Source organism: Oratosquilla oratoria, chromosome 16 (genome assembly GCF_046742065.1).
Source record: "Oratosquilla oratoria isolate Oo_2021 chromosome 16, ASM4674206v1, whole genome shotgun sequence".
Lineage (NCBI taxonomy): Eukaryota > Metazoa > Arthropoda > Malacostraca > Stomatopoda > Squillidae > Oratosquilla > Oratosquilla oratoria.
In genome coordinates this window covers 41,167,951-41,183,229 of record NC_134792.1, presented here as the reverse complement: position 1 = coordinate 41,183,229, position 15,279 = coordinate 41,167,951, and the positions used below count along the sequence as shown (strand labels likewise).

The window sequence follows — 15,279 nt, the reverse complement described above, 5'->3', positions numbered from 1 at the left end:
GAGGTGACTTTTCTGTGGATATGCTGTGTCTTGCAACACTGCTTCTGACCCAGGGAAGTGGGCAAGATGCAGGGATGACTCATCATCCAGGTACCAAGATAAGAGGGAGGGAAGAGGGTTGAGGGGATGGAATGGGTAGGAGTGCCATTTATGCCTTTGTTTTCTGGCTACTTCCCTTATAAGGATGGAAAAAGCCTTTGGTATATGTATGCTGTTGTAACTACTTCATCTCTCATTTTATAACTCTATGACTTATTTCTTTAAACCATTTCCAAGGTTTCACATTTCTTTCCAATGAACTTCATCTTTCATTCCTGGCTTCATGCCTAAAACTTATCTACATCATCAAATAATAATCTACAATCCTCTTTACTTTGGTGGCACATTTGAAAATGTGGCAGTCTTTCATCTACCTAGTTGTCGATTAAAGTCCCACATTTATCTCAGATTCCCAGTGGTCACTGTTAACCACCCCAACAATTCCTATAGCATACAGTGCAAAGGTGACAGCTTTGGCTGCAGCTATGCACCTCCAGGCAAATGCTCCTCACCCTCTTCACTCTTTTTATGAATTTTGAACCATTAGCAAGTATGAATGACTACCAATTCCATTCATCATATTACTGATGCCAGTACAGAGCCCTCTGGTACCTGACTTGTCACCTCACTCCAGTCCTACAATTTTGATGACTATAGTCAACTCCAGAGTCACACGTTGCATGCCATTTATGACTCTGTGAAAGAAAAACTTGATGTTTCCAAGGCCAAAATGTTGAAACACCAACATATTCGTGCAAAGCCTGTTACTATCATTGTTGGTGATCATGTTTATAAGAGCATGCCTGACTGCCAATCGAAGTTAAACTGTATATTTACTGGCCCCTTTTTGGTTACTGAGAAGTTGCATCCCAACAAATTCAGGGTCTTTGATCCTTCACAGGGACTGAGCGAAGTGGTGCATGTGGACAGACTTCAGGTCACTCAGGTGCCCATACTGGCATTTACCCAGCCTCCTCCAAGGCCCACTGTACAAACTATTCCTGTATCAGCCCCTCATAATTATAATCTCTGTTCAAGGGGTCCTGTGTCTTCATAACTGAATATGTACAGTGTTTATGTTGTTAATTATGTTTATCTTGACCTGTACCTTGTGTCTTTTTTTCTCTCTCTGTTAAGTGTATTGATTTGTGTGTGTACCTCTTGTTTAGCTATTAAGTGTCATGTCCCGGACGTCCAGCAATTGCTGTCTTTTGTATTTTGGTTAACTGGCGCCAGTTCTTATTTCATTTTGTTGTATGTGTTTCTTATGTACCTTCATTATGTTGTATGTGATTCTTATGTATATCTTCTTGTATTCTTGTTTATGTATTAGGGTGTGCTGATGTACAATTTTCTTTCCACACTTTTGTCATTACACTAGTGTGTGTGGAGTCTGTTGTATATACTGTATTGTGAATTACATATTGTCTCATTTGCTCGGTGGGGTCACGGAGTGGTGGTGGCTGAGCATTGTAATGGTATGATACATATTATAATTACGTACAACATTGTACAAGTATTATATATTGTACTTACTAAGTGTTCAATTGTGGTTGTATTTTTCCATTGCATAATTGTCATAGAAGTTATTGTATATTGATTTTGTTATTGTCATTGTATATTTATTATTGTATATTGTACATATGTAAAAGGAACCAAGTGTTCAGTTAGAGCGTGTATGTTTTCCCGCCAAGTCTGGCATGGTTGCGACGCTTAGGGTCAGTCTTGAATCTGCATACGAAGCGACAGCACGCTCATTTTTGTAGTGCTCGTATCAAATACAATATTTTTTCATGATTGCATTATTTGACCGTTTCATTGGCCACCCTAATACACCGGTCTGTAGAGGTGTCACGTAAGGCATGTGAAACAACAAATTACAAGGCATTTTCTAAATGATATGGTTTAACGTCACAAACTCCCTCCTACTGGAAGGCTAGGATATGCCCCTCACAGAGGACTTTGTAGCATGGAATTTAATGAACCATGCCCTTGGTTTAACTTCGCCGGTGGCAGGATTCGAACCGCCATCCACTTGACCTTCGCCGCAAGTAGCAACGCCCTAATCCGCTCAGCCAGTGAGCTTTATATTCCTTAAATTATATCTTTATCATGCAAAGTGGTATATACTCCATCATTACAAGGCATTGATGGTCATTATAATGAAAATAAAACTTCATAGCTCAAGACTGCCATATTTTGGAATCCATAAACATTTGTAAAATATTTCTGAAACAATAATAACAACCACAATAATAAAAAAATATGAAAAATAAAAATAAAAATAAAATAATATTATAATTATAATAAAAAACTGAACTACAGTAAAATAATAATAATATATCAACTCCATCAATGGAGTTCAAGAAGACTTAATATCTTCTGTAAATTTAGTTCCAAAGCTCCAGCTGGATTGTTGAGGCTGAAGTTGAGGATAACAGTGGGATGGATAACTCCAAGACGTCCCACCTCAACCCCATTCAGAATCACTTGTCCGCAGAAGCCTGGCATATAGCTTGGATCTGTGGATGAAACAAGAAAACCAAATAAAGATCTTTAAACTGGGTGGATGCATGCTCTGATTCAGCCATCCCTTTATATAAAGGAAAAGGTATTCTAGTATGTATGTACATAAGCTGTTCATACCAACATTGAAGCCTACACTAGAAAAAAAAAAAAAAATCAAATTCACATCATCAACTAGGCAAAATTCCTGTATATGCATAATGTATTGAAGACATGAATAATGCAAGTTTCTTAAACCAATTAATGATACCCAAGCCGTGAATATAAATGTATTAAAATGCCTAAATTACCCAACCAAAATAGATATTGTTCCAGTGAGCTCTGTATATATTTAGCAAGCAGCTTGGCAGAACCCTTTCAGATTAATAACCAATGACTTGAACAGAAATTAAATCTTTCTCAATTTAGCAAAGCCAACACATTGTCAAAAATAAATGTCTGAACTTGTTGGACCTATGAGACTCTCTGATCAAAATTCTATCTATCTACACCAAGAGCTTTTTCCCCTTTACAAGGAGGGTAGCCAAGTCAAAGACACGTACCTACTCCTACCCATTCCACTCCCCTCCATCACCCCTTCCTCCCTCCCATCTTAGCTCCTTATGTATCTCATCCAGTGCCCTGGGTCAGAAGCAATGTAGCAAGACACAGTACATATACGGCAAGGCTGCTTCACTTAATCAGTGACACCCCACTCTCTGTTCCCTGATGCAGAAAAAGAGAAGATGGGGAGAAATCCCTTTGGGTTGCATCAAAATATCATTCACACATAAGAACCCTATTCTCCCCATCCCCCATCCCTCCCTTCCTTGCATAACAGTATCATCTTTACATAGCAACTCTCCACTCATCCCTATCTCCTGCCTTCATTCTGTGCTCAACAGACATTACCCTCTTGCTCAATGCCCCCTTCACCCTATCCATCCATCTCATCCTTGGTCATCCCCTGAAGTTCACTACTTCAATCTCTGCCTACTACACCTCTTTTACATATCTTTCTTCCCATGTGTCATCTTCTCCACTCCCACTCTCCTCCTCACCTTGTTCCTCACTCTATCTAACCTAGTAACCCCTACCATACTTCTCAGACATTTCATCTCAAGCACATTCAAACTTTTCCCGTCTCTCTTAAATTCCATGTTTCTGCCCCATACTAAGCTATTGGCACAATCACCCTTTTATACAATCTCCTCTTTGGATCCATTCCCAGGTGCCAATTTTTAATGACATTTCTTCATCCCTCAAGGCATTAATTTGCTTCTTTCCATCTACAATTAATCTCTACCTCCACTCCTCCCTTTCCTGCCACATGCAACCCCAAATACCCAGAGCTATCCACATCCTCCAGCCTCTCCTTTAAGACTTACTTCCAATTGTACACAATTCATACTTAAAAGCATCAGTGGCAAGTTTCAACTGGTCTGCCAACCAGTGTGAGTAACTTCCACCACACAATACTTACGATCTTTGCCAACAAGATAGTATCCTTTCTCCCCATTATCCTCAGCAAAAGGGACTTTAAGTCCCTTCATAATGTGGTCCAAGAGACCCTGAATCACTTCCATATTTGGCCGCACATTGTAGTTTATGGCACAGAGGTGCCTCTCATTCCGTGCACCTGTTCCCCTTGTCAAATCTGCATTGACATCACGAAGAGCAACATCTGCAACCTAAAGGAGAGAACATACACAAAAAATTTATTTATCAATACAACATTAATGTTTAGGAATAAATTTCCATCACTATACATTCAACTGATTTCTCTAAAGTTTTCTTTTTTGTTTTTAAGTGGTATATGAACAGAAAGAGTTTACTGTCATCCTTTCTCATAGGTAAACCAAATCTCAAATATAATGATTCTGTATGCATTTTTTTTAAATTATGTTTACAATGGGTGGCTACTTCCTTTGTGAGATTAAAGATGCCTTTAGGCATATAAATTGATTGGTTTACAACAGTTACATATTCTGTATTGATACTCTTATTTGACTATAAGTTTGACCTATGATAATTAAAACAGTATAAGATCCTGGTGAGTTCTTATTCATAGGTGTTTATTTCAATCAAAGCTGTCACCCTACTCCAGCATTTCTTAACCTTTTTCAACCTCAGCACCCCTTTTGGTCAGGCCTAAACAGTCCAGCACCCCCTACTATTGGCTAACACCTGGTTACTATAAAGATAAAGTAAAGATGTATGTGACCTTCCCCAGCACCCCAGGTTAAGAAATGCTGCCCTAATCCTATGTAGTTGGACAGCTAGGGTCTACATAATGTGAACTAGTAATGAGGGAAATATGTCAGTGATACTATATACATTAACTAAGAGGCCTTCTCCCCCTTATCAATCAATTCATTGCCCCATGTCACTTATAGAAGAAATTTTGTATTGTTGTCTGGGAGAGACTATTATAGGGCAATGCAAGATGAGGTGTTTGGTGTTTTCTGAATGGTGACTGCATCTAAGGCAATCTGCCTAGGCATATTCTGTGTTGGTATTGCTTAAAACTGAATGGTGAGCTCCTCACGGATAAAGGGTAGTTCCTGTCTCCTGCCCATGTTATAAAAATGCAGCAAGACACAGCACATCCACAGGTGAAAGAAGGAAAGAAAGAAAGAAAGAAAAAAAAAAAATACAAACCTCAAAAAATCTGATGGGTAGAGGCACATGTTTGTTGGCTGCTGTTGTCTTCAGAAGTCCTGGGAGAAGGCTGATCCTGACTGCTTCACAATCAACTGTCTTTGGATTTCCAATTTTTACCCAGGGCTCATTGCTCAAGTTAACTTGAATCCGATCACCCATATCCATCTAATACAGACCAAAGGAAATTTGTCTTACATTTTTTTTTTAATCAAATATTACTTCTCATTTTCATGGGTTCATTGAACAGACATTATGAAACTTCCTTTTGTAGTGCACAGTGTGAGACTCCACCCCCCAAAAATGTATATAATATGTACAAATTCTGGAAAAATCAGTGGTATTTTGACAGCAGGCTGCTGAAACCTGAAATAAACTTTATTTCATGATTACCACTAAATACAATCTGTATACTGTCCCTGGTATGAGAATAGTGAACATGTGTGGTACACATACAGCAATATGGATGAAATTCACCATGACTCATAATCAACAGATATTACCATCCTGGATACTAAGGATTTTTACTGTCTGACCTATGGTTAATTTTTCAACCTTACACACAACCCCCTCCTAGTTCAGGTGAAACAATGACAACTTATAGCATTACTGGAACCATTTCTTGCCTCAAGCAAGGTTTTAGATCTGCACAAGAAGCCACAATGCTCGACAATACACAAGAAAGCCTAACATAAACTTATCTCAACTTTTTATGACAAGATATATCAACACTTATATGCAAAATATCCATTCCTATCTCAGTATGTACTTAAATGTATATAATGAAAAAATAAATAAATCAAATAAATAAAGAAATAAATACAACAAATAAAAAAAATAAGAAAAATAAAGAATAAATAAACAAATAAAAAGTTTCTCACCACATATTCTCTTTGCATACCTTAGAACATAGAGAAAAGGTGGCAGCCTCTGTGTAGCACAGGTGAGTAAGATGATGGCGAAGTTTGTCGCTAAGATAGTTGAGTTCAAACTCACCAGCAATGGTGTTAGTTGGTGGAAGTTTCATGTCTTCTGCTAGTTTATCAAAGCCATAAGCTACAGCAAGATCCTCAGCTATGTCACACTCATGCAATACATCATATCTGTAAAATATAACAAATCCTCAACCTATCACAAAAGAATAATTCATATCAAATACGAAAAGATGGTATTCCATTTTGTTATTATGAGCACTCCTTGGAAAATAAATATTTTATTCCTGTTTTAAAAATATATATTTATAGGAAAAATAAACTTTAATATAGTATGTATGAATATTGTACGATGTTGGATAGGTGTAGGGTGGGTGCATGCATAGGCTGGCTAACTCCCATATTAAGGAGGGGAAGAAGCCTTTTGGTATATAGATAGACTATAGTATGGCATGTTCTGGAGGAGAAGAGGAAGAGGAGGAGAAGGAGGAGGAGGAGGAAAAACTTACCTTGTGGGTGGAACTTCCACAACTATTTTGTTGTCTGATGCAGATTTAACTTCAAGACTCATCTTAGAGAGCATCTTGCTTATATTTTGCTGTGACTCATTGATTCCCACAAGTGCATTACAATAAGACACTGATGCTTCCTGGTCACGGTACTGTAACTTTGGGTAAACAATTTTTTCTCCACTTGGATATTCCACCTGCAATAAAAGAATACTTACTTGCAGGTAACATTACTATCTAAATTCAAATGATACATAAGGCCATTAGTACACAAAAGGCATAATATTATAGACAGTATAGCATCCCAAAAATAATAAAAGATATATCAACAAATACAGTGCACATGTTGAGCAACAATGGTGACATCACACAACCCTGATGCAAATTCCATATTCACATCAAACCATTCATTTCGTAAACAATTAGGTACAGAACTCTCTCCATTTCCAGCCTTTTCACATACCCTTTTATCTATCTACCAACAAATTCTACTTACAAGGGAAGTAGCTATTCAAGGAACACACCCACTCCCCTCGCTTCCCTTTCCTATTAGCCCAGTCTCCAGTGTAAAACTAAATGACCATCTTCAACACTTTCCACTATTCCATATATTTGTAATATATTCTACACAGCAAATGGCCTTTAACCACTTATATACACAGAATAACAAAGACTTTTCCCCCTTTTAGGGAAGTGGGCAAGCCAAAGAATAAACCTGCTACAATTAAAACCTATTTGAATCCCTTCCTCTTTAGTATGTTATTATCCTTAAGGATAGAAGTGCTGGTATTTGCAAACTAAACATCCTATGAATAAACTTTGTAAAAGGCAAAACTAAAACTTTACTATCTATATACCAAGGAGCTTTTCCCCTTTATGAGGGAGGTAGGCAAGTCAAAAGGTAAGTACCCACTTCCACCCATTCCACCACAATTTCCTCCCTTTCATTTTAGCTCCTCATGGATGACATGTCATCTGTGTATCCTGCCCACTGCCATGGGTCAGGAACAATGCAGCTTTATTAATAGTGGGGAAAAGTAATTCCTAAGTATTTTAACATGAAAGCTTCATAGCTTACCTCAACTGGTTCCACGGTGTATGGTTGTTCACAATATCTTGAGAACATACACACAAGGGTGTCAAGCACAAGCTGAGCTTTAAAACGGTCAGTAGCAGTGCATTCAATGAAAACATTTCGAGTTTCTAGAGTGATCTTCGAGTGATTGCCATTAATAATGGGAGGCAAACTAAGTACAACTCCTTTTTGGTCTGTTATTACTGGGTACACTGGTTTGTCCTATCAGTGTAAAAGAATTTTTTTTTTATTGTAAAACAACATTCAATATATGTATCCATGAAGGATATATGAAATATTCACAAACTATAATACTGAGTTTTTAACTTCAATCTGTCCAGGCCTTTAACAATACTTAACTCTTTACTGCCTTTCAATATATCATTACCTTAATGATTGGTACATATTCCCGTAAATGAGAGTCTTGGGAGTAATGGTCCAACAATTTGTCAGCTCGGAAAACCTGTGCCTGGTTCAATGGCACAAAAGAGATATCAGTTGGCTTTCTGGCATCATAAATGAAAGGCCCAGTGATGGTGTCCAAATCATGTGTACCTATTTGTTGGAGGAGGAAAGTAAAAGTTAATAAATCATAGAGTAAGATAATGAGAGCATACAAGAGTGATTAGCACAATTCAGATGTATAGTTAACCAATCAATCTACTGCCTCAGATCTCTCTTACAGGGAACCCCTAGTAAAAGCCATTAGATTATCTCTTAGGTAATTCAATTAAGAAATATATTGTTGTCTGGGTATGATTAGTGGGGCAGTGTAAGATGAGGTGTTTGATGTCTCTGGACTGCGTGATGGTAGTATCTGAGGCTATTTGTTTTTGTGAATAGAATGAGAAATGAGGTGAGGCAGAGAACAGGGGTGGAGAGATTTGACCTGTATTGTAGATAAAAGAATGAAGTAGTTGAGGCATATGGACTACAATAGTTGTGCATACTTATGAATGAGAGTGAGGATTGGGTGATGAATGCAACAGAGAAGTTTATGTAGAGGCAATGGAAATAAGATGCTTGTGAGGTATGCAGTGAATTATGAAGGGCTACTGACAGCTACCTGCTTCTGGTGGTCCTGCAAGGTGGACAGTGGCACTAACCATTTTTAAAACTTAGTAACCCCTTCACCACTATAAGGTTTAGCTATGAGAGCCTGATACTCAAATCTCCAGACTAACCCCAAGATCTTTTTCTAAAAACTTCAACCATATCTCTTACAATATTTCACACATAGAGAGCCATTTTTTTTCTTCAACTGCAGTGTTTATGAATGTTTGTCTGGTATCTCTTGTTTTGTTGGAGGAGGGTATATGCTGATGTGCTATGATTCCATCTTTGTGTCTTGTATTGTTTTTTCTTATTGTTGTGTGATCAGTGAATAAGGGTATAGTTGTATGTGGTGTCAGTTTTGTTTCTTCAATTAGTTTTATATGTATAGTGTGTTTGGGTAGGAAGTGGATCTCTGAAAGATATATGGGGTCAGAAGACACTTGATAAATAAATAAATGAATATATAAATACAACCCATTAAGAATCAACACACCTATAGCAACTAAGGTCCTTTTCCTGGCAACATTTTGATGTAACTTATCCTGTAGTTCGATGAAGGAGTCATATATGGTCTGGGTAAATTTCATGTTCCTGAGCACAGCTCCAACAACATAAGGTCGCACCTATAAAATAGATTAATATATAAATAAGTAGAAATCACTCACTATGTGCATAATGCAACACTTGCAACAGCATTATTCCATATTAAATTGTTAAATGAACATTTATTTAGAGATAGATATTGAGACAGAGATGTGTGTGTGTGTAATTACCTAGCTGTATCTTACGGGACGGGGAGCTATGCTCATGGTATCCTGTCTCTGTATCTTACCATATCTAATTTGCTCTTAAATTCGTGTACTGCTTTTGCACACACTATTGTTTCATCTAGTATCTTCCATACATCCACCACTCTGTGGGGAAAGCTGTTCTTTTTCAGGTCTCTTCTATAACTGTCCTTTTTGAGCTTCCTTCCAAGTCCTCTTGTGTTTCTCTTACCCCAATTTAGTAAGTCTTTTCTATCAAGGACTTCTACACCTCTCATAATTCTGTAGGTGTCAACAAGTCACATCTTTCTCTCCTTTGTTCAAGAGTTGGTAATTCTAGTTTTTGACAATCTGTCTTCATAGGACAGTTCTGAAAGTGTAGGGGCCATCTTTGTAGTTGCTCTCTGGATTCTCTCAATTTTCTTTATATTCTTTTTAGTACTGGGTGACCATAGTGTCACTATGCACTCCAATTTTGGCCTTATCTGTGTGACTAGTATTTTCTTTACGATTTCTTTATCCAAGTAAGTAAAAGCCATTTTTATTGATCTTGGCAAGTTATAGGTTTCACCAACAATTATGTTTATCTGTTTATCTGGGGACATATCCTTTGTGATGTGTTTGTGTAAGTGTATTTACCTAATCGTTATATACTGGGTTGGAGCTATACTCATGGAGTCCTGTCTTTTTGTCTCTACTTTTCAAACTTTGCCTTAGATTAATTTATGGTGATGGCTTGGATCATATTTTCCTCCAACTTGTTCCAAAAGCCTACACTTCTACATGGAAAGCAATACTTCCTAATATCTTTCAAACAATTATGCTTTTTAATTTCTTTTAGTATGACATCTTATTGATCTTTCATCTCATACCAGCAAATAATTTCTGTCCATTTTTTTGTTACCCTTCTCTGATTTAAATATCATCATCATGTTGCCTCTCTCTTTTCATTCTTCCAATGTGGGAAGTCCCAGTTTTTCAATCTTTCCTTATGTCTTGTCATTTAAGTACTAGCCTAAATATTCTCTGTGACTGCTAGGCAAGCACTTTTTTCATACTGTTGGAATTGAATCATGACACTAAACAGGTGTCTTTTATCTTTAACATGTGAATATTACAGGAGACCTACCTGTCTCCTTAATGATAAGTGGGAATTAAATTGTTTCCACCTTTTCATGCAATTGTTTTTGTTTAGTACATTGTCATTGAGGCTTGCAAAATTTCAACTTTGATTTTTTGTAGGTGTGTATTTTTAGTGCTCCTCATTTCGAATTTAGGCGCATTATGGCGCAGGCACCAAAAATGCACACTTTCAACTTTGATTTTTTTGTAGATGCATGTTTTTAGTGCTCCTCATTTCGAATTTAGGCGCATTATGGTGCAGGCACCAAAAATGCACACTTTCAAAGACTAGCCCTAATCTTGGTTACTGCCTTGTGTTTTATTTTTCTTGTATCTTCCTTCAAGTGTGGTAACCACACCACTGCTGCATATTCCAGTCTGGGATGAATCAGACTTTCAATGATTTTCATCATTATGCCTTCTTCCACTCTTATATTTTTCAGCAAATTATTTTTTTCTTCTTCATATGACTTTTTTCTGGAGATAGATCATCCCAGTCTTTTCCCTCCTTTGCTTTTGCTATTAATCAAATTTCCATTCTGTTTTCTCATTATACATATATTCTAATCTTTGGTCCAGTTCCAAGATTTTACATCTCTAGGTATTAAAATTAATTATCCACACCCATTTCTATTCATAAACCTTACAGACTTTATCTAGATATTCCTGTAATAGGTTGTGATCCTCTTCATTCTAAGTGCACTGGTCTTCTATTCCCATAGATGTGGGTTCAAATCCTGCACTTCTCTGATTCCCAGCAGAGACTGTTGTCTACCCCAGCAGTGCAAGATACAGATGACCGCTTTGGCCTCCTGGTATTGGCTCCTCACTTTTTTCACCTCCTCCATGATCTTGGCATCATCTGTTTGCATAGCTGTCTAATCTATTCATCATGCCCTTTATATATAATGGGAACATTACAGGTGCCAGAAGTAAGTCCTGTGGTACTCCACCAGTTATTCTCCAATCCAACTTTTCATTTCTCACTATTGCTCTCATATGTATCTCACTTAAAAGGTCTTTTACCCATTTCAATGTGTTCTCTTTAAGGCCTCCTACATTTTCCAACTTCCTTATTAATCTTTTGTATGACACTGTCAAAAGTCATTTCCAAATCTAGGTATACACAGTCCACTAATCTCATGGATAGTATATCACTTCTCTAGCTTAAATGGTTTAGAGACATCGGTCTCTGAATTCTGCAAAAATGTCATGTTTGAGATATGTTAAATCTTATTATGTGCAGTTTTAGGGAATAAATATAGGATTTATGGTCAACAAGTGTTTCAATGAACTATGGAAAAAAATATAAGTAAATAAATATAGCACCAATTTATTCCCTAAATATACCTCTCTGGCAAAACCAAAAACTGTAACAAACCTTACCTGCTTAGTATCTGGCTTGACAATTAGTTTATATTGTCCAGGTTCTCTTGGGGAAACTAACTGATATCTAGGCATTTTTGAGTTACCCAGAAAAACATTCAGTGCTTGTGACAGTCCTTCCAAGCACAAAAGATCATATCTATTGGCACCAATTTCTATTTTATAAGTTACACCTTTTTCTGGATCTTCTACAACATCATCCAGTTCAATTCCATACTGGAAACATAATTCCTCAAAGTCATCCTGGCCTGAAAATAAAACAACTCGATTAAATCATTTATAAAGTCAGTACAGGTGAGGCTATGTGCAGGTATATTTTGTTTGGAGTGTTCCACATCTAAATGGTCACAATCAAATTTATGACACTGCAAAAGAATCATGTACCCCTGACTCACAGGTAACTGGCAACAGTCCCTGGATTGCCCATAAGTCACTAAAGGAAGAAATGTTATGTTACTGTCTGGGTATTGCTAGGGTAAAGCAATGTAATGGTTGCATCTGGGCAGTTTGCTTGTGCTGGTATTGTTTTAGTGCTGGATGGTGACCTGAACACAGTCATACAAGCAAGGTTTTTGAGAGGTATTTTTCTGTGGAGCTAATGTCTGGAGGGGTTTGTTGGAAGAGGCAGTTAAGTGGTAAGTCTTGGAAAGCCTGTTTTGTAATCTGAGTGTGAAAGGGGCCATGGGTACAAGGGAATGTCTGTAGAGCAGGGAAAGGAGAGGGCAAGAAATAGGTACAAGTGGAGAGTGATTGTGACCACAACCAAATCACCATCAACACAACCTACAGGAGGAAGGGCATAACAAAGAGATATGAAAAAAGTCTTCCATGGGGCTTCCCCCTTCACTGCCTATGATTTTTATAGTGAAAGCATAAAGTGGGAAGAGGTACAAAACAGTATCATTGAAGAGGACTGGGAACAACCCAAATAATATGTTGAAAGCCCTAACTACCAAAATAATAGATGTGTCTAGGGCCCATATCCCAGAGAGGAAGGGGTCCACCAGAAGACCCTCCCATATACCCAGGGAAAGAAAGATACTGATGAGAAAGAGAAGTCTACTAAATAAGCAAATGAGGAGGACAAGTACAGAGGAAAGGAAGAGGACATCGAGTGCCAAGGTAGTAGGAATAGAAGAGAAACTAAAGCCGTCCCACATAAAGCAAAGGATAAGGGAAGAAGCAAGGACAGTAGGAACCATAGGAAAGAATCCCAAATATTTCTTTAGATACTGCAAGATATTTTACAAAACTAGGTCTTAGACTGGGCCACTGAAAATCATGGATGGCAACCTGGCAAGAGATCCCTAAGACATTGTGCCAGCTACTAATGCACCAACACAATCAAGTGTTTAATGAGCTGAGAAAAAACTGTGAAGAAGCTCAAAGACTTCTTTTATGAGTCCAGGCTGTAGAGACAGCCAGAGCTATGACTTCACCTCCCATTTAATTAAAATACTTGAAAAATGATAGAGACAGGATCACCAAGTACAGGTAAGATCATCATCTTCACAGCAACAATCAACATGGCTTCATAAAGGGAAGATCCTGTCTGCCCAAACTCTTAGCACACCAGGATTGGGTCTTGCATAGCCTGGCAGAGGGCAAGAATATAGATGTCATGTTTCTCAACTTTGACAAGGCATTTAACAAGGTAGATCACAGTATACTACTACATAAGATAAAAGCCCTTGATATATCAAGAAAACTGGGCATCTGAATCCAAGACTTTCTTACAGGCTGACACCAAACAGTAGGGGTGGATGGGTACAAGTCACAAAAGGCAGAGGTGGTTAGCAGAGTCCCACAAGAATCTGTTCTGGGTCCACCACTGTTCCTGGTGCACATGACAGACATCAGTGAGGGAGTGACTCCTTCCTCGTAACATTCGCTGACGACACTACTATGAGCCACCATGACACCAATACAGATATGTCCTGCCTCCAACAAGACCTGGATGTAGTGTATGTTTGGGCAGCTAAAAGCAATATGCAATTCAATGAGGAAAAATTTGAGATGTTGCAGCATGGACACAACCATGAAATAAAATAGATGACAACACTGTATGCAGAAGGGGACAAGAAATTGCAGTCACAACCCATTTCAAATGCCTCGGGGTACACTTTAGCAAGAAAACCATGATGATGGCTAGCTGGGTGCTGAGAACCTTAACCAGCAGGGACCAAGAGACTGCTGACTCTATGGAAGGCCCTGGTATAGCCACTGCTAAATTATTACAACCAGTTATGGTCACACCACAGGATAGGAGACATACAGCAACTAGAGACAGTACAGAGTCAGAGGTCTTTACCCAGGAAGGACCTCAGTTACTAGAACAGTCTGCAAAAAATGAGCCTGTATTCTCAGCAGTGCTTGAGAAACTGGCATCAGGACATCTACATCTACAAAAGTCCTCCAAATCTATCAAATCATAGTGTCTGAAGGAGTCAATGCAACTTCATTTGTTTCTGAATAGGTTTTAGCATTGCTTTCTGATATTGATTTCTGCCAAGAAAAATACTTACTACATTGATGAATTATTTACAAAATTAATATTAAATTTTCTAATGCTATAGCATGTAGTTGTGCACTTCTGAAAAAAATACTAGGAAACCAGGTTGGGCAGCAGCCATGAAGCACTATGGCTATGAAGCAGTTCTTCTTAATGGAGACAAGTGATGTAAGTAAATCTAAATGTTAAATGTTCGTCGTGTGAGCCCCACTATGATTATCCTACCCAAAACAGTATAATTTAATAATAATAGTAAATAGTAACTATTGTTTATTGGTCTATAAAATATCTGGAGGGAGATGACCTAAGCATACAAAGTACAAGAACTATTTAATGATGAGGACTCTGGTGTGGTATTTACCTGTGGTATGAATAATGCAGTTTATGGAATGTGTAACATGTGACATATGTCATACGAGAAATAACATGGAATATTCAATATCAAATACGTGTATTGTACAAATATTAATTACCACAAATATGTGTCAACGCAATAATTGCGTATATAACTCACTGTAAGAACGGCCAAGAGACTTGAAGAGTAAATCCCTATCTACAGATATAGTCGGCATATTAAAGGTCACAACGAGCGGCCTCCAACGTGATATCAATGTGTTTGTAGTACTGAAGTTGTTGGTGATGACGTCACATGTCCAAGTGTTCGAATCTGTGTTATTATGATGATCAACCATGTTCGAAAATGTCCAAACATCTG

General features: G+C 37.8%; 1 protein-coding gene across 1 annotated transcript; it reads right to left on the bottom strand.

The window, feature by feature from the left end:
• Positions 1-2,222: 2,222 nt before the first annotated feature.
• beta-PheRS (phenylalanine--tRNA ligase beta subunit) lies at positions 2,223-15,230 on the bottom strand. Its single transcript, XM_076199583.1, has 10 exons — positions 15,079-15,230; positions 12,053-12,300; positions 9,271-9,400; positions 8,110-8,276; positions 7,725-7,943; positions 6,647-6,843; positions 6,107-6,308; positions 5,206-5,373; positions 4,028-4,235; positions 2,223-2,561 (listed from the first exon to the last, which is right to left on the bottom strand). Exons 1-10 carry the CDS (start codon positions 15,134-15,136, stop codon positions 2,392-2,394), a joined length of 1,767 nt encoding a protein of 588 aa, XP_076055698.1. The 5' UTR covers positions 15,137-15,230; the 3' UTR covers positions 2,223-2,391.
• Between the last annotated feature and the right edge of the window lie 49 nt (positions 15,231-15,279).